This window comes from Actinia tenebrosa, unplaced genomic scaffold (genome assembly GCF_029948245.1).
Source record: "Actinia tenebrosa isolate PJP-AT-01 unplaced genomic scaffold, QUT_ActTen_1.0 PGA_scaffold1__47_contigs__length_23844297, whole genome shotgun sequence".
NCBI classification, from domain to species: Eukaryota; Metazoa; Cnidaria; class Anthozoa; order Actiniaria; family Actiniidae; genus Actinia; species Actinia tenebrosa.
Genome location: NW_028292578.1, coordinates 14344682 through 14363414, shown reverse-complemented (window position 1 = coordinate 14363414; position 18733 = coordinate 14344682). Strand labels below are relative to the sequence as shown.

The 18733-nt window shown below is 39.5% G+C and overlaps 2 protein-coding genes across 2 annotated transcripts in view; both read right to left on the bottom strand.

Moving 5' to 3' along the window:
- Positions 1-14125, bottom strand: part of LOC116304786 (dynein axonemal heavy chain 10) — a 41871-nt gene extending 27746 nt beyond the window's left edge. Inside the window, exons 1-23 of the mRNA XM_031714567.2 lie at positions 13257-14125; positions 12637-12908; positions 11206-12236; positions 10450-10765; positions 9657-9905; positions 8943-9119; positions 8483-8690; positions 7921-8048; positions 7054-7140; positions 6672-6785; positions 6258-6398; positions 5568-5756; positions 5174-5334; positions 4727-4958; positions 4431-4520; positions 3917-4081; positions 3590-3748; positions 2882-2998; positions 2333-2435; positions 1814-1992; positions 1207-1418; positions 302-692; positions 66-188 (exon numbers count right to left, since the gene is read on the bottom strand). Of these exons, the coding sequence (XP_031570427.2) occupies positions 66-188; positions 302-692; positions 1207-1418; positions 1814-1992; positions 2333-2435; positions 2882-2998; positions 3590-3748; positions 3917-4081; positions 4431-4520; positions 4727-4958; positions 5174-5334; positions 5568-5756; positions 6258-6398; positions 6672-6785; positions 7054-7140; positions 7921-8048; positions 8483-8690; positions 8943-9119; positions 9657-9905; positions 10450-10765; positions 11206-12236; positions 12637-12908; positions 13257-13470 (5058 nt within the window). The 5' untranslated portion in view covers positions 13471-14125. The remainder of the gene's footprint in view (positions 1-65; positions 189-301; positions 693-1206; positions 1419-1813; positions 1993-2332; positions 2436-2881; positions 2999-3589; positions 3749-3916; positions 4082-4430; positions 4521-4726; positions 4959-5173; positions 5335-5567; positions 5757-6257; positions 6399-6671; positions 6786-7053; positions 7141-7920; positions 8049-8482; positions 8691-8942; positions 9120-9656; positions 9906-10449; positions 10766-11205; positions 12237-12636; positions 12909-13256) is intronic.
- A 236-nt stretch (positions 14126-14361) lies between these two features.
- Positions 14362-17357, bottom strand: LOC116304795 (uncharacterized). Its single transcript, XM_031714579.2, has 3 exons — positions 16563-17357; positions 16425-16472; positions 14362-15702 (listed from the first exon to the last, which is right to left on the bottom strand). Exons 1-3 carry the CDS (start codon positions 16696-16698, stop codon positions 14756-14758), a joined length of 1131 nt encoding a protein of 376 aa, XP_031570439.2. The 5' UTR covers positions 16699-17357; the 3' UTR covers positions 14362-14755.
- Positions 17358-18733: the final 1376 nt, after the last annotated feature.

Sequence of the window (18733 nt, the reverse complement as noted above, 5' to 3'; positions counted from 1 at the left end):
AAGGAGCCTGAGGGGAAAGAAAAATGATGAGACACTCAAAAAAAATACGTAATTGTTAATCTTACCTTCTTGAAAGTCTTGTCAATGTCATCGAATTTCTTGGCTTCTTCAGGAAGCTGTGCTCTGATATCTCCACCAATAAAGATGCTCTCCAAGTACATCCACTTTCGCTGGACTACCATCCAAACCTAAACGCATAAATATTTCAAAAACATTCGTTAGAGATGTGTCATGCTGCCCAACCAACCAACATGGCGGCCACATATTTTTTATTATCATTTTTTATGGGGATGATACATACCTCGACAACCTCACCAATATGTGACAGACTTTTCTCCCACTTGTTAACATTTTCCAGGAAGGGTCCCACAAACCTCGAGGCCGACATACTCTGTAAATTCATAGCATTATCATCGAGTATCTGTAAAATCTCATCCACGGAACCCAAGACAAACCCTCTCTCCTGGGTACCCTTCATGTACTTGGTGACACTGAACTTCATGTTACTCCACGTCTCATTGACTTCACTGATACCCTTCTCTATCCCGAGCTCCTTTGTGGCACTGGCTGTGATGTCAGCGATGACGTCACTGAAGTTATGGAGTTCCATGGCGAACATGTTTTGTAGGGTGAAGGTGTCTGGGTTTAAGTCGAACTTCATTCCTGTCATGTCCATCAGTTTCTTCCAGTGACTGAAAGAAAACATTGAAAATATGTGAAATGCTGAATCAGTATATTCTTGGTAATTTACTCTGAAATCACCGCGTACGGCACACGGCACAGGCACGGTAAAGACGGCACTGCTGCACCAATCACGACGCACGAGATTACTCGGTCCATCCACCTTAAATCTTAAGACAATTTAGGTTTTGTTACTGCCTACTGAAGCATACTGAAAACCTTCTATTAATGTTGTTGTTGCTATTGGCAAAAAGACAAACGTTGAAAAAATTATCTTGCTATAAGTTTTCCTTCAAAAACGCTGGAACTGGTATGTTTGGGAACGTTTTTCCATCTGTGTTGCTGCTACTGCTGCTGTTGATGTTTTTTGTTTACAGTACTGTTGCCACTGGTGTTGCCAGAGATGTTCAGATACGTTGCGATGCTTTCTCGCGCAGGAAAGTAACAAAAAAAACTTAAATAGCGTTGAAATTTGCAGGATTTATGGAAGGCTTTAGGGAAATTGAATTGAAAAGGTTTTGTTACCGTTCCCTGAGCGCCTCATTTTTAAGATCAGAAAACAAGGGGATGGAATTCTTAAACTCTTTCATCTTTTCTTCCAAGATGTGACAGAGAGGAAGGGCCTTGACTTCTCGGGGGAGTCTCTTCAGTTGTTTCAGGTAACCATCAATACCATCGGATAGAACAGATACGTCAAGGTTTGCCCACAGTGTGTTGGACCATTCGTCACGGGCAGCCTACAATGAGAGGGAGAAATAAAATATGGGATAATGGACGGTTTGTACGGATGTATGGATAGATGATCGACCGACTGCACAAAGGAACGAGAGACTGAAAAAAAATGGATGAATGAAAATATGCACAAATGAATAAAAAAACGACTCAATGAGATTCAAAAAGACCGATGGATTGGACAGATGGGACTAAATGCTTTACGGAGCGAACGAGAGAATGGCGCATGAATGAATAATAAAATGACGGACAACAAGGCAGAAAGATTGTCTACGGAATGAAGAGATGGATGGGATAGGATGGATGAAAGGACAAAAGGATAGAGGGACGGAAAGAATAATGGACGGACAGACGGACGAGGAGATGGATAGATATACTGAACAATTATATCATCACGTACCTGTTGACTAGTATAGATGCTAAATATTTGTTCAAGGCCTTTCAGTTCCTTCTCCATCTGAACCAATTCAGGGTACATAGTAATAGATAAACCAAACAGTCTCTCTGCGTTGGTCAACTCTTGGCGCTCCTTTTCGTATTTAGAGAATTCCTCCTGGAAACGCTTCAGAAGTTCAACTCCTAAGCAAACCAAGGGTTTACGTTTAGCATACAGTAAATTTTATATTAGTACGGAAGAACTACAGAACACGTAGAATGCAGCAAATAACTACACAGATTCGAGTAGTTACACGCTGTTACACGCAAGCATGTAGGTGACTTGTGTGTCACGCCCATTTTTTTGCAGGCTGCCCAATGTAGAAAGTAGATCCACTTTTCCCGAGTCAAATATGTGTCGAAGATACGGGTTGCGCGTGCATTATTATGTTATGGAGAACAGAAAAACTCGTAACACATGCAAGAATATTTTTCGTGCGACACATTTCTAATGAGAAATCTACAGAGAGAGCTAGAACGTTACCTGCGTCTAGATCTGTGCCAATTGAGCTTGGTCCCTCGTTTATGAAACTCTCCTTGAACTTAGAAATATCTTTAGTGAAGTCGCCCACTTGATCTTGTGTGATCTGCAAGATAGAAATGTAAAGTAAAGTCTGAGTCTTAAAAATCCTGTTAGCGTCTAATATTTAGCTATTAGTCCTTGAGCCCGAATGGACTATTGGCTCCATGAGGGCGAGACGACTAATTATTTTAGTCAAATCCAACTAGTCGGTCAAATATATATAGATGCGAACAAGTTTTCAATTTTTTCAAGGTTTTCAAAGCCAGCTCTTTTCATTACTAGTAAGATATAACTAAGTTATAGCCTACTAGTAGCTCATCCAATCAGAATACAGCATTGATTATAGACCATCAACTATTTGGATTTGACTAAATAGCGTTAGTTGCTGTGACGTAAGCCAGCACTTTTCGTTACTACTAGGTTATAACTTATAACCTACTAGTAGCGCATCCAATCAGAATGCAGCATTGATGATAGACCACTCGTATTTGACTAAAATTACATATTTACCTCAGTGAACTTGACTTTGACGGAGACCAGACTATAGTCCACGCTTCTGGACTCTGCGAAGAGATCTTCCCAGACTTGATCGATGCTGTTACAAATTTCCAACTCATCCTCGGGAACCTGATTGAAATATTAAATGAATGGTTACGAGAGCAATAAGGTCGTTGAGATCTTAGTTTTGTTTTAATACCAATTAATCTGGCGGGAAATCTGCGGTTTGTGTGGTCAATTCGTAGGATTGATTTGTAGGAAAGCTTTAATCCCGGCCTCGTCGACACTAAAGAAAAACGTTTGCGCATGCGTGCACGTCTGCACGTTTTCTAAAAATTTTGAAGATTTTGAGCGAGAAAATAAATGTTTGCTTTCTTCAAGCATACAAAAAAGTTCGCGAGTATACTTTTGTCAGACCAAGATACTGTATAAGCAAACACAATATGAAAGAATTAGCCTTAAGTTTCAAGTATGGACACTAAGTTTTGGCATTTTGTGATGTCCAATTTATAAGGCATGTTTGAAAGTCAAATTTGCTTATGTTTTGACTCATTTGCATACGGATTCACAGCATGCGCAGACGTTTTTCACTCGTGTCGGCCTCGTTATCGCATGTTGGTAAAGTTTATTGGGTCTCATCCTTGATTGGACGGATTTTCTCCGGGTTCTCCGCTTCTCACGAGCACTACCAGCTTATTCTTGTTCTGCAGTGGAACATACCTCAATATCGTACATGCGCAGTGTGCGGTATCTTTCCCTGATGTCTGCGCATCGTAGTTCTACATTAAGAGACATGTCCCGGATGTCCGCAATGACTCGTAGGACGAACTTGAGATCTTCCAAGGTGTCTGGAGCACGCTTAAGATCGTTGGCCAAACCCTGAAATGAAAATACACAATAGTTTTAGAGGCAGCCTCATAATTTATGACCATCATAATTATCGCTATCAATGTCATATTAATATTCAGAATCATCATGAGCATTATTCATCGTCATCAGTATTCATCATGATTATGTTTCACCCAAATTAACGCTTTCTACACTCACTTCCAGTTCTCCTTTCAAAGCCATAAGATTTTCTCTGGCAGATTCATTCAGCATTTTCCCAAGTTCCTTGACCCAGGCTCTCGCGTTTGCCTGAATGGTGGTTGCTAGGGGTTCCAGGTTGAGGCGCACGAAGTCTCCGTCACGTGACATTGCTTGGTTACCAACCTAGCAACGGAAAGAGATTATAGTTGGATAAGCACTGGGGTCGGGAGCGATGGAAGGGAATGGTATATAAAACACTTGAAAAATTGTATGCAGATAAAATCCATCACCTCCTGGAACAATGTTTAAAGTTAAAATCCTCGTTCTTCTGAAGGCAACTGAGTTGTCACGTGGTACACCTGTATCACATGACAGATAGCAAGGAACGCCTTGAAGTGTTCGCATTTGCAGAAACTCAAGACTGGACAAAATGTCTGGGTTTTTTTCAGCTTTTGAAATCAAACTTGTTACTTTTTTCCAGTTTTTCACTTCTGTTTCTTTCAATCCCAGTACTGTCTACACAAGTGCTTACCTCGAGTACAAGATTGGAGTAAAACTGCAGCTTCTCGTCATACGCAATACATGAGGGATTCTTGGATGCAAACTTCTCTACCATGTTACTCTAAAAAATACAAGACAGAGTTTCAAGTAAGTCATTAAAACTGTGAATTGTAAAGTATCTCTTGTTGCTATAGCAATGATATTAGATAGCCTTACAATTTTAGAAAAACTTTTGTGTTTTGTTTGAGCAAACAAAAAAACAAAAAAAATACCCCGTATCATGTTAATCAATCACCTCATTGTTAACATAAGGACTTTCTCACTTACCTTGTCAAGTTTCCATAACAACCGGTACCTCTTCCACCGATTAAGGTATTTGTTAAGGGAGCCGAGGGTGTTCTGGACGCTTTTGGTTACCGTGGTAACCAGTTCGATAATGGCTGGATTAGCAGCGATGTCTGTGAAGAAGCTGAATACCACAGGCTCGTCTTCCCCTTCAGCGTGCTGGGGTGGTGTATCGATACACGTGCCGTGCATCCATCGTACAAACTGCTTTGTTCTTCATTACGAAAATCACCAAGAAAGAGACAAGAATTAGAACGCCTAATTGGTCCTGATTTCACCACATGGAAATGTAAAAGCTCCAAGGGAAGGGGTTGAGGGGAGTTCACCAAAAATTGAATAAGAAAGAACCTTAAACATCGTGTTTTGAACTATAATGACGTTTCGGAGATTAGTCCTTCCACGGAGGTTTCTACCCCAGGTTGAACTTACCCTTCAACCATGTCTCTTACAGACTGCATGATCAGTTTGTAGATTTCATTGGCTGGTGGTGATAGGACAATCTCTGGTGCAGACAGCACTGTTTCTATCTGGAACAGAGGCTGTTTAGACAACAACTGGCTGTTGAACATCTGCAAGTTTCTTGTTACCATCTGAGGAAAGCATTACAAGAGAACAATTGAAGGATTATTCATCGTGGATATAAACCTAAGATTACACTCATTTATCTAACGATTGTGGCAGTTGGGAGGAACGCGACGTTTCGACTGCTACTGCTCGTCTTCATTAGGAGATGGTGTAGCCTGGAAGGTGTTTTACTTATATACCGTCGGTCTGGCAGAGAATGAACCCCCCCCCCACCCCCCTACGTAGTAAGATGACGTACCTTAGTGAGTGCTTCGTACACAGAATTCTCCCAATAAGCATAGTAAGGCTGTAGTTTAGGTGACCTCCCGGTATTAGTGTGAGCTACAAGTCCTTCCATTTTGGTCAGTAATGGACCAATCGCTCGGTACTTCCTGGCCAGCACGTCCAGTTCATGGCCACGGCACTTCTCCAAGTGCTCAAAGTATTCCTAGAAATGAAAAGGAGTTTAGTTACTTCTAGTCTACCAATCGACAACAAATGATTGACTTGCTGAGTAACTGACTATCGGCCTATATATCTACCTACGAACCGACCATGATCTCAACTAACTGATCAACCAATCTTGACCTGCTGAGTGGCTGACTGACTGAACGTCCGACCAACAAACCTTCCAACCGACCAGCTGGCCGACCGACCACCTGATTTCCAACAACTGATCAGCCTACTGGCTTACTGAGCGCCTGACCGACCAACCAAACAACCAATAGACCCAATATTGCATTGAATTCCTAGAGGAATTGTTCTTGGGGACAAAACAATAGGCCGTCTTTTCTTATACAAAAAAAAAAATCGATTGTTTTGTCCCCCAGAACAATTCCTCTAGGGACTCAGTGCAAGGGGTCTATAAATCGAACAACCAACTTACTGCCTGGCTGACTAACTGACTAATAGACAGATAAACAGACAGAGAGACAAAAAGACGTTTTACCTTGGCATCTGGCAGCATGCCGTTGGCTTTAGGAGGCGAGGGCTTGAACAGCTCGCTATTTTCAATCATCTCCAACCGACTGTTGATGTCCTTTGCGTTCTTTTGAATCTGGTTTACCAACGACTCGAACTTACCGATCGCCTAGAAATATGACAAATACGATCATCAAAGATTTAATGAATTGATAAAAATCATAAAACATGAAGCGGGATCGATAGAGTGGGTGGTTATTACAACGAAAGATGTTTCTTGTGACTGTAAAGGCGATGTCAAAACAAAAACGTTGTAAGTTACTAAGTGTTTCAGACGCTTTATTTTTGCAGATCCCTATGGAGTCTCTTACGCAGACGTTCTTAGGGTCTGTAGAGGCTAATCCCCATATTGAACATGTAGTGTTGCATGTAGTGTTGTTACCTGGCCACAGCGAGTGATGTAGTCGCTTATTCCAAGAGAGTTCCAGTTCAACCTCTTGGCTCCTGGTTTGAGCACTCGTTTTAACTCTTTAATGTGGTCGTCGAGAAGTTGAGTCTGGAGACGGCAAGAAAAGTTTACACCATCACAACCATTGCGATCATCACCATCATATGATATTGAGCATCATCATCATCAGCAACATCATCATCGTCATCATCACCATCATCCATCGTACGAAGCACATCGAACAACACCACCATCATGATATTGGCATCATCAATATTAGAAGCAGCATTATCATATTAAGCATCATCATCATCCCCATCATCATACTGAGCATCATCGTCACTCATCATCATCCTAATATCATAACATATTCTACCTCTGCTACGTCCAAGCTCACGATGACTGAGTGATATCGCTCCAGCATCATTTTCAATCCATCCACGTATTTGAGATATTTCTCCTCCTGGAAAACATAAGATGGACATCAGTCAATATATATTCTTATAAGCATTTGAGTAAATTGCTTCAGTGCTCTGGTCGCTGTTGCTGCTGATGTTGTTGTAGTTCTCACTGTTGCTGTTGCTGCAGTTATTGTTGTTGTTGTAGTTGTTGTTGTAGTTGTTGTTGTAGTTGTTGTTGTAGTTGTTGTTGTTGTTGGTGTTGTTGTAGTTGTTGTTGTAGTAGTAGTTGTTGTTGTTGTTGTAGTAGTAGTTGTTGTAGTAGTAGTAGTTGTATACGTCGTAGTTGTTGTTATTGTTGCAGATGGCATTGCTCACGGTGTAAATTATGTTTTTGGTTGTCTTGCCTGCTGTCTTGTCGTTGGCGTAGCTACTGCAAGTCATTTTGCTTCAAACAGTTTATTAAAAGCCTGTAGTTTCCTAAACACATACTTTCTTTCATTAAAAAACTATTCTCACTGCATACATAATTAGCATGTCACGTAGGAATTTAGCAACCCCCATTTATGGACATTGGAGTTTGCGCAGTGCGGGTGTAATGCTTTGCGACATCTCCATATATAAGCGCCACACCCAGATCCTTGAATCATTCCGTCGGAAGCTGCCTAAAGAGAGAGTAGAAGATTCACCCCACCCACCTCCCCTGGTGGCGGTTGACGACGCATCGCATTCTTTTCGCATGCTTATTGCCAGCAGTCGCGGTCACCTTCCATATCTTAATTCTCGTGGCTCGGTAATGAGTATGCAGTGAGGATAAAACACTAATTTAAGTTATAGTCTCTGACCTGCAAAGCAACGTTTCTTGCCAACTCAGGAACTTGGAATCCGAGCTGTTCAAGATACTTGGTTTCTGTAATGATCTCACCCATCTCAGCGGAGAAGTCTACAACATACTGGACGTTGGGATGTGGAGCTGATAGAGTAAGAGAAAAAAACAAGTTATCAACATAATGGATCCCACAGTAGTGCAAGGCTCTATGTGATACATCTAGATCTATTCATTGTATCATATCAACGTTAGTGGTAAACCATGTGATACGCAAGGGAATGGCAAGTTAGAGAGGGGAGGTTAGTGTAATGATCATAAGTATGATCAACACCAACACCGTCATCTTCACCACCGCCATCATCACCATCACCATCACTACCACCATGATCACCACCACCATCATCATCATTTCCACCAGCATCATCACCACCACCAATATCATCATCACCACCAACACCATTACCATCGTCATCATCATCAGCAGCAGCGGCATTGCCATTATCATCACTATTATCATCATCATCATCATCATTACCACCACCAACATCATCACAATAACGTCCAATCGTTTTGCTAACCATGATGATGTTCTGCTGTATCCTCAGATGTTGTAGCATCATCAGCCACGCTTCTGTGTGTAGTGGCTGAACCAGTTGATGGTTTGGTTAGCAGGTTTTTCTTGAGGTAGATCAACAGATTTGCCTCTACTTGTTCTCTCCAAGCATTGTATTTTTTGTCTTCGTAATCTTTCATCAGCCGAGCAACACTCACATACTTCTTGCTCGCCTAGAGAAAATGAAAAATACGCTTTATAAAGAAATTTTCTTTATTTTGCTTCATATTTTGCTTGCTTTTCTTGCCTGATTGTCTGCTTGTTTAATCGCTTATTTGTTTGTTTATTCGTTTATCTCTCTTCGTTACAGGGGTTTGTTTACTTCCTTGTTGTCTTGTTTGTTTGTATGTCAGTTTTCTACTGCATTTATAGTCGTCTCCATCCTACAGATCAACCAAAATAAACATACGATACGATATACTTACCGCTTTTCCTTGGTCACTATTCAACATATCCTCCATCTCTTGGAATCTTAAGATGGTACGTTTGATGCGATGGAATAACGATCGTTCCCATCCTATTGCTCCAGCAACTGGAGGATGGTTCTTGTAGACAGGTGGGTGCTCTGCATTGGATTTGAATAGCGAATACATTGCGTCCACCTTTAGGAGAAAAATACAAGAAAATGTTGGCCAAACGATTGGAACTTACAGTAAACGTTGATAGTTTCTTCACCTACAACGACATAGGACAAACGTCCGAACCGTCAATTAATTGTACTTTTTTTAAAGCGGTTTTCTTAGAGTGGGAAACGATACGGCAAACTAACCGTACCGTATCTTTGCGTAGCCGTACCGTATCTTAGCGTAGCCGTACCGCACCTTAGCGTAGCCGTACCGTATCTTAGCGTAGCCGTACCGCATATTAGCGTAGCCGTACCGTATCTTAGCGTAGCCGTACTGCATCTAAGCGTAGCCGTACTGTATCTTAGCGTAGTCGTTAACTAACTGTCACCGGATTGGATAAAATATTAGAAGACAATGGAAAGCCATTTCAATGTTACAGAATGTCTTTCTGTCGACATGCTGTAAATCAGTAACGTACTCATACGATAACCGGTGTTGAAGTGACTTATATCATCGACGCAACTCAAAGCAGTTTATTCGTTAGTTTTCATTGAATTTATGCCCAGCACATACCTCTTTCCCAAACTGCAGCAAGATGTCATTAAACTTCTTCATCATCTGTGAGTTTATAGCTTCTCTGGATCTGATATGTCTGAAGTTAAGCAGCATGTCAAAAGCTCCCTCAGCTGAACGCAGCGTCTTGAACGAGTCATCGATAAAGTGTTTAGCTTCGTTCTCGATAGCGTTCACTTCGCGATGGAACCATTCCATGACGTTACGCCAGTTAGCCGTATGGCGTAGGCTAAATGGATCAAAGGCGACCTGGAAAATTCATTAAATACTAGAATAAATGAGGAAACATCGCTCTAAGTAAGAAACAATTTTATTGTTATTTTTATTTATTTATTTATTTATTATCATTATTTTCTTTTTCTCTCCCTTGCCATGATGGTTTTCTCCGGGATCTCCGGTTTCCTCCCTCCGTAAAAATCAACATGTGAGTTGAGTGTTGTGTGTCGTAAATATAGAATGTAGTGGTAGTGCATGTGGAGGGAACCTCACGGAAGAACCCCGCATGGGGAGTAGTGGTTGTAAAAAATAAAAATAAATAAAATAAAATAATAACAGTGGCTAGCACACCTGTGACCCTCGTTCCATTATTAAGGAGGGAGGAAAACCAAGAGCCCAAAAAGAATCTCCGAAACAATTTAAAAAATATCAACACCAAAATTTTAATCCCCAAGGAAACTCTTTTGTTTTGACCCCCAAATTAGGAATCAGCGCATGAAGTCTCAAGTGTTACCATTCAAGATATAATACTCAAGAGACTGACAAAGTCAGTGTCCGTATCATATGTCAAACTTACGTTTTCAATAGGTTGAACTAATCCATCAACCCTCTTCAAAACATCTTCAATTCGCTTCGGGTCGCCAGTCACGGCCTTCAACTCCGGTCCAAAAATATTATAAAATTCTTCCATGACCTGCGCGACTTCTTGTAGGTCCTCACAAATGGACGCCATGTAGTCGGTGCGCTCGAAAAGTCGCTTGCGGTCAAATTCCCATCGCGCATCACGACCAGAGGCTTCGATTTTGGCGCGAACATCGAAGTACGATTCTTTCCACGTGAGAAGAGTCTTTCTTGCTTCTGATGTCTTTTGCTTTACGACGTTTGGAGGCTCTCTGAAAGATAGGTAGACGCGACAATATAAACGCAAGAAAATGAGGAGGAGAAGAGTTATTGACATGCAAGAGCTGCAAGAGAATAAGCCAATGCATGGTGGAAACGAAGAGACATCGAAGTAAACTTTTTGGGAATGTTTTGGAGTTCACATACAAGAACAAATTGACACAAAAGGTGCATTTAAAGGTACATTTGCGGGGTATTCTATAATCATGCGATTTTACTTGATAAGGAGTACCAGCAACTTTTAAATCAGTGATATTGTAAATACTTTTTTTGTTATCACACTTAAGTGGCTAATGTGCTGATTGGTTTATCACAAATACATTATCAATTTGTTAAGGAGTAAACAAACAAAATTTAAGGAGTAAACAAAAGCATTAAAATAAAATGCATTCCAAATCCCAAAATATTTTTATCTTACACTAACAAGACTTACTTTAGAATAGTTCTGATGTTGACTGTTTTAGACACTCTTTCACTTAGTTCCCAAGCAATTCTCTCCATCAAAGGCACCATCCTCTCATCCCTATTATAATGTCGTGAAATAATCCAGACCATTCTAAGTGCATTCATCATAGATGGAATAGTCTCTAGCACGATATTGAAGTTAGCCCCATGAGCAAGGTTCTTGAAGTGCCTCTCGAGTGTTGACAAGAAACGAACATTGTCTTTGGCCTCTGTGTAGTACTTGTTGAGTTCAGCCCTGTGGTACTCAAACCCCGACAAGCTCTCAGAGTTACATTTTGCTAGGACCGCTACAACTTTTTTGACCGTTGGAAGCTTTAGTTGCTCAGCGATTGCACTAAGAGTAGCATTGCGTTCCCTCCAGAAGTCAATTTCTGCTAAAGGGCCATTACCTTGTGGTGTTTTCTTGAGCTGTTGTTCCAGTGCAGACGAAATAGTGACCTCCCAGATATGGAGTGTTTCTTCTAAGGAGACAACAAGAGCCGAATCTTTGGCCATCTCTGCTATGTCCTCACCAAGAACAAGATCTGGCATTTCTAGTCGTATGTCTCCTTCCAACTGATGGATTGTTCTGTTAATGTGAGTCGCAAACTTCTGCATGTTCATCAGAAACTCATCACGTAACTGAGTCTTGCTACGGGAATCCTCTGTTGCATCAGGATCACCCTCAGGTGCAGAGGCAGATGTCTGGTTGCTTCCACGGCGTTGATCAGAGCTATTTACATCAGAGCCTTCTGACCTATTAGCACCATTATGGGATAGCAGTGGCATATATACGAGAGTCAATAACTGTTCCAACGTTAGGAGGCTTTGGTCATTGAGAGAGCCAAAATCAAAGAGAGGTGGTAAAATGTCTTCAGCTTCAAAGATGTTGGATGGCAGAGGAACTGGTCCTTTGGTGTTGCGCACAAAGTAGAAGGCACTTCCATCTACAAAGTCTTCTGGCAGATGCTCGTAGCTCATGAACAACACTGTCCTTACAACTTTTTGGATAATAATTTTCTACAATCAGAAAACATAAAGGAATTAGTTAGTTTAAGATCAGGGACTATCATTAGCCTTGTTCCTTTTCTGTAGCACGAAGCAAAAATAGGAAGTTTCTCACCCCACCTACCCTTCCCTCACATCTGTTACTAGGCCTTGGAAGCATGCTCACCACAGTTTTTGCCAGTTTACCCTCAAATTAGCTTGGCACACATTCATATACCTGAGCCGACAGTGGTAAACTTCACCTCAGAAAATGTGGCCAGAAATTTGTTTCCATGAAACCCTTAAAAAATGGAGTTCATAAATATGGGCCATATACTCCTCCTTGTAATATGAGAAGCATTAGTCAAAATGATTCTAGCCACAAAAGGATTAATACATGTATGTGAAATCTCTAAGTGCATGCAAAGCTTACAGTAGCTGGGGGTTTTGGTGTTACTGGTTGCTCCCCTCCTTCTTCCTCAGCAACTCCATCAACAGGAACCATGGCCATCTCTCCACCCTCTGAGTTAGTCTGACCGCCTTCAGCCACAATTCCATCTTCTGGCTTGGGTCCTTCAGCATTACTGGCACCCCCCTCGGCAGTAGATACCCTCTCCATAGCGAGATCGTTGCCCTCAGCACTCTCACCATCAGAAGTCTTGTCAGCTTCATTGTTATTGTCCATTAGCTCAGGCATTTCTGGCTCTGCAGTTAAGAAACGCAAATCACGATTAAGTTCAGAATCTTGATAATTATAAAGATTCTAGTATATTTTTTAGCTCAATTAACGGTCCATATTTAATAGTTGGACATATTTATAAACAGCTTTGCAACCTAATTTATAAATTGCTTTTCTAATTTGAATTAGATTGGATCGCATCATAAAACACGAATTAACTCGTATAAGATCCACTGTGAATTTTTTTGTGTGAATTAATATTTTTTGTGAGGTTTAGGCTTTAGCTAATAATTCAAGGCTTCCCTTTGCTTAGCAAAGCTTGTAAATTGAACATCGCTGATCGTTTTTGGCGGACAAATACCAACCAAACTAACCTGCTTCCACCTCGATTTCCTCTTCTTCTTCCCGTAGCATTGAATAAAAGAGCAAACAGCATCCTTCCTTAGGATCTTCGTTGAGAAATTTAAGCATCTCGCTCTCACTTTTGCCCTCGTCTCTTGCGAGTAGATCTTCAAACACTTCTGGATCTGTGATCCCCACTCCTAAATACACCTTATTTCGCATCCATTCTATCCTCGGATCGTCCATGTTTAAGTTTTATTTACAGGTTAGATAAATTAGACGAATAAATAGAATTGTTTGAGTTATTTTGCGCCTTTTTTCTTCGCCAAGATCAAATTCTGACACGGCGCCATTTTGTAATCCCTTGTGGAGTTGCTATGGCAGCGAGTGTTTATTTATGTTGCTCAGATTACCACAGGTACCCCAATCCAAAAAGTATTGAATTTCGAATCTTAAATTTTCCCCAACAATTTTTTTTTTTAAAAACCAATAGCAATAAAATGATAAATAAATCTTATTGAAGAACCCAATAGGAACCCAATGTTATTGGTAAACCACCTCCTGCAACAAGATTTTTTCCAAAACTGCTTGGCTGTGTACTCGATTATTTTTGAGAAATACCTTGTTTAAACACTTGCAGTGACAGTGATCAATTTCTGTGATTTGCCTATTCGTTTATTCTTTGGTATCTTGCGTGCAGCAGGACTTTTCTTCTCTGCATGCAGGCTAATTCTTTGGGAGATATTTGAAGACAAAATCCAGCATTTCCTTCAATCCAGTGATGGGTACTGCATAACCCCACCCCTCAACTATAAATTGGGTCTATAATGAACCCTTCTTAAAATTGTCTCAAATGTAAGGCTAACATGGAAATATAAAAGAAATGCCACAGATTCCATCAAGAAAGTGTGATTTCTTTTGTATTTTACATGTTAGCCTCGCATCCACAATACTTTCAAGGGTGCATATAATAATGATAGTATCTATCTATCAATCTACATAGCTTATCCCTTGAACGCTGAGGGGAAGGGAGTGATAAAAAAAATGTGCAGAAGTAAGGAGAAGAGGTAACTGAAACTGATTTGATATTATTTTAATCCAAATAATTGAAAAGAGTTCAAAGAGATATGCAAATCATAATTCAAAGAATGATTTTAATAACATAATATGTACTATTCACTGTTAATATACAAACTCACTACTGATTGTCAAAGTAAAACTATTTTTTATAAAGCCTGAAACAGACCTATGGTTTTAGGACAATGAAAGTTTATATGATCAATAGACAATATCAATTACCGGTAGATATCTAGTTTTAGTTTTTTTTTAAAGAAAAAGACACTAACATTTTTAGTTTGTGCAAAAATGTATAGAATTTTTAAAGTTTTGAAAACTTGACCAAAATTACACCCAGTAGATATAGTAGTCCTATTTACATTAAATTTTTGTTATAAGCAGAAAACATCCTGTACACAGAGAAATAAATATATTAATGTACAAAATAAATCTAAGCATAATATTTTGAAGTCTGTTACATCTTTGAGCTGTTGGATTGGGGTGACTGTTCTTTATGTCGCCAGCCTTTTTCAGGTGAGCCGAGAGGTGGAACAACAATCTTTCCAACATCATCTTGAACTTTTTTGGTTGACCCTCTTGATATGCCGTTATAACTTGGTGTTCTTTTAAGGTGCATATCTGTGGCTGAGATAGGTGGGAGGGGCTCTGGAGCAGCTCGAACGACAACTTGTGGATCAGGGCGCACTCCAGTTCTCAGGAATTCCACATATTCATCAGCTGGGGGTCTCTCTTTACCACCAGATCTTGAAGGATTCTTCGCGATGCCGATCCCAGGTCTGGAAGGAGAAACACCTCGTTTTGGTCGAGAAGGTAGTCCTTTATTTGTTTTTGCCGATGATACATTTAGACGTATTTCATGAGGTGAAGCCTGAATACCAATAGCTCTTTGAGATTTGGACTTTTGTATATTCAAGTCTGTGGGTGTTGGAGTTGTTGCTGATCTTCTAAAAGGTCTACGGACCCGTGTTGGGGCACCTTGTGAAGGAGGCGAAGGAGTAATCGGAGGTGTTGGTGGTGCAGCCTCAAGATTACTCAAAGCTGTGTCATGAGATGATGACGCTTCTCCTACACTGGTACTTTCTACTTTTCTCTGATGTCGTTGACTTCCCCGAGATGCTTGATCCTGTTTCTTTGAAGCCTCTTTTAACTTCATCTGATGTAACTGGTTTGTAAGATAAGCTATAGTATCAGACTTAGTATTAAGTTCTTTAGTAAGATATGCAATCCTAGAGTCTCGTTCCTTCATATCACTGTTGTATTTTTGCTCGAATCCCTTGGCCTGGTTCTCCAACAGCACAATTCTTTTATATCCAGTATCAATAATAGTTTTAAGGTCTACATTCTCTGCTCTTAGCAATTTTAATGTTTCTTTTGTTTCAGAGTCCTCTTTTTGGAGTTGTGCTGTAGGAAAATTAAGAAATAATTATTATAATTTTCTTGAAAGCAAGAGTGTGTGTAGGGGAGTGGGGAGGCAGTGAATATTGTGGTATAAAAATTCATTGCAAATCCAAAGTAATATAAATTTCCATATATGCCACTGTGATATAAAATAGATTTCCACAAAATTTGAGTTTGAAAAATAATAAATTTTAAAAATGCAATAAAGGGAACGAAAGCAATTAAATATAAATGAAAGTTGATACAATGAAGTATTGATCTTTTATACCAAAGTATATTTTTGCCATTGAAAAAATGGGTGAGATCTGATTATACAACCACCCACTCAAATTTATCTTACAGGTAATTTTTGTTTTTGTACGAGAAAGGCAATAATCTTAGATTACAATTTCGAGAAAGAAATATAATTTTATCTAAAAAGCCATACATAATGATAAAGCTTATCTTTTACCGACCATTACTAAGATTGATGATAGGATTTTTAGGAAAAAATAGCTGACTCACAACTGAAAAACGAACCAGCTGTCTTATCAGCGATGGATAAATTTATACTATTGAGCCTATAGATTTTGTTTGCTATCTTTTTAACTTTCTCTATCACTAAAAAAACCCCTTATTTTTAAAGATTCTATATCTCTATTTCTTCCGAAGTTATCTTTCACTTGTTTGGCATTAATCCCTTAAAATGTTTTGTCGTTCGATGAGAAAAATCTGGCAGAACTAACCTTCATCTGTCGAACTTGTATCGTTCATCGCCAACTTAAAAGTCATCTCTAAAAATCGAAATAAAAAGAAGTAAGAAAATACAATCATAGAAAGCTGTGAGGTACATTTGTTAAAGTATAACGCGAATATAGACCAACCTCCACACTTTTTCTGGAGTTTGCTGATCTCCGAATAAAGGCCTCGCAAGGTTTGTGCGTGTTCTTGTTGCATAAATAAAATAGAACTTTCGGCATTTTGAAGCTGAAGGCGAGTCTCGGCTAAAGTTTCCGTCATGATGTTGAGTTCGAGAGCTATATTGGGCTTTCAGAAAGGAAATTTCGAAGAAAATCAGACGATTTCTTCCATCAACAAATCATTGTTTCCAAGATGGCCTCTTCTCGTTGCTACGAACACTAAATATTATCGAAGCAACCGTGACGTCATAATCGTCATTAAATCGATACAACAAATATTTCTATTGGTGAAAATCAACTATCCAATCACAAAGCTTGATTTATAATCCCTGTTTGTCTCACAAAAAAATTCCTCAAAAATCTTTAAACAACTGATTAAATTTGATGAATTTTTTAGGTTATACTCCCATAGAAAATACATAATTACTACTGACAGTTACTTTTTGGTCGTCTTATTTTTACAAAATCATACTTAGAACTCTACTAGAAGATACGTCATTCTTATGAATATAAAGCTGTTTCTCATTGGTCAGTTACGATAAAAACAAGAACACCACTATTTCTGATCAAGTTTTATAAAAAAATATGTCCCGTAGACATTTTTATTGTTATTTTGAAGCATTTTGCAAGAGATGAATAGTTAGTCTATTTGCATTTACGAATATTAAGTCCAAATTATTTGGCTTGCTTAAGACGTCATAGTTCCTGTTTTATAAGAGTCCTTGCTATTGGTTGGAATATAAAGGTAATACGTTCATGTTCTATATACACCAAACTGCCAATTCGGACTATATATTTTTCTTGTATATACGTGATTTGGCATCATTTGCTGTCATTGGGTGTCATTCCCCATCATTCGCCACCATTCCCCTTCATTCCTGTCAGTCACCGTCATAAGACATCTCACTATCTTTGACCATGATTGACCATGATTGACATTCATTCGCCATCATTGACCATCATGGACCATCATTCACCATCATTCACCATCAGTCACCATCATTAGACATAATTCACCGTCATTAGACATCATTCACCATCATTCACCATCATTCACCATCATTCACCATCATTAGACATCATTCACCGTCATTCACCATCATTAGACATCATTGACCATCATTCACCATCATTCACCATCATTCACCATCATTAGACATCATTCACCATCATTAGACATCATTCACCATCATTAGACATCATTCACCATCATTAGACATCATTCACCATCATTAGACATCATTCACCATCATTCACCATCATTCACCATCATTAGACATCATTCACCATCATTCACCATCATTAGACATCATTCACCATCATTCACCATCATTCACCATCATTAGACATCATTCACCATCATTAGACATCATTCACCGTCATTAGACATCATTCACCATCATTCACCATCATTCACCATCATTCACCATCATTAGACATCATTCACCATCATTCACCATCATTCACCATCATTCACCATCATTCACCATCATTAGACATCATTCACCATCATTAGACATCATTGACCATCATTCACCATCATTCACCATCATTGACCATCATTAGACATCATTCACCATCATTCACCGTCATTCACCATCATTCACCATCATTCACCGTCATTCACCATCATTCACCATCATTGACCATCATTAGACATCATTAGACATCATTAGACATCATTAACCGTCATTCACCATCATTCACCATCATTCACCATCATTCACCATCATTAGACATCATTAGACATCATTGACCATCATTAGACATCATTGACCATCATTGACCATCATTGACCATCATTCACCATCATTCACCATCATTGACCGTCATTCACTATCATTGACCATCATTGACCATCATTAGACATCATTAGACATCATTAGACATCATTAACCGTCATTCACCATCATTGACCATCATTAGACATCATTAGACATCATTGACCATCATTAGACATCATTGACCATCATTGACCATCATTCGCCATCATTAGACATCATTCACCGTCATTCACCATCATTCACCATCATTCACCGTCATTCACCATCATTCACCATCATTCACCATCATTCACCATCATTCACCATCATTCACCATCATTCACCATCAATAGACATCATTCACCATCATTC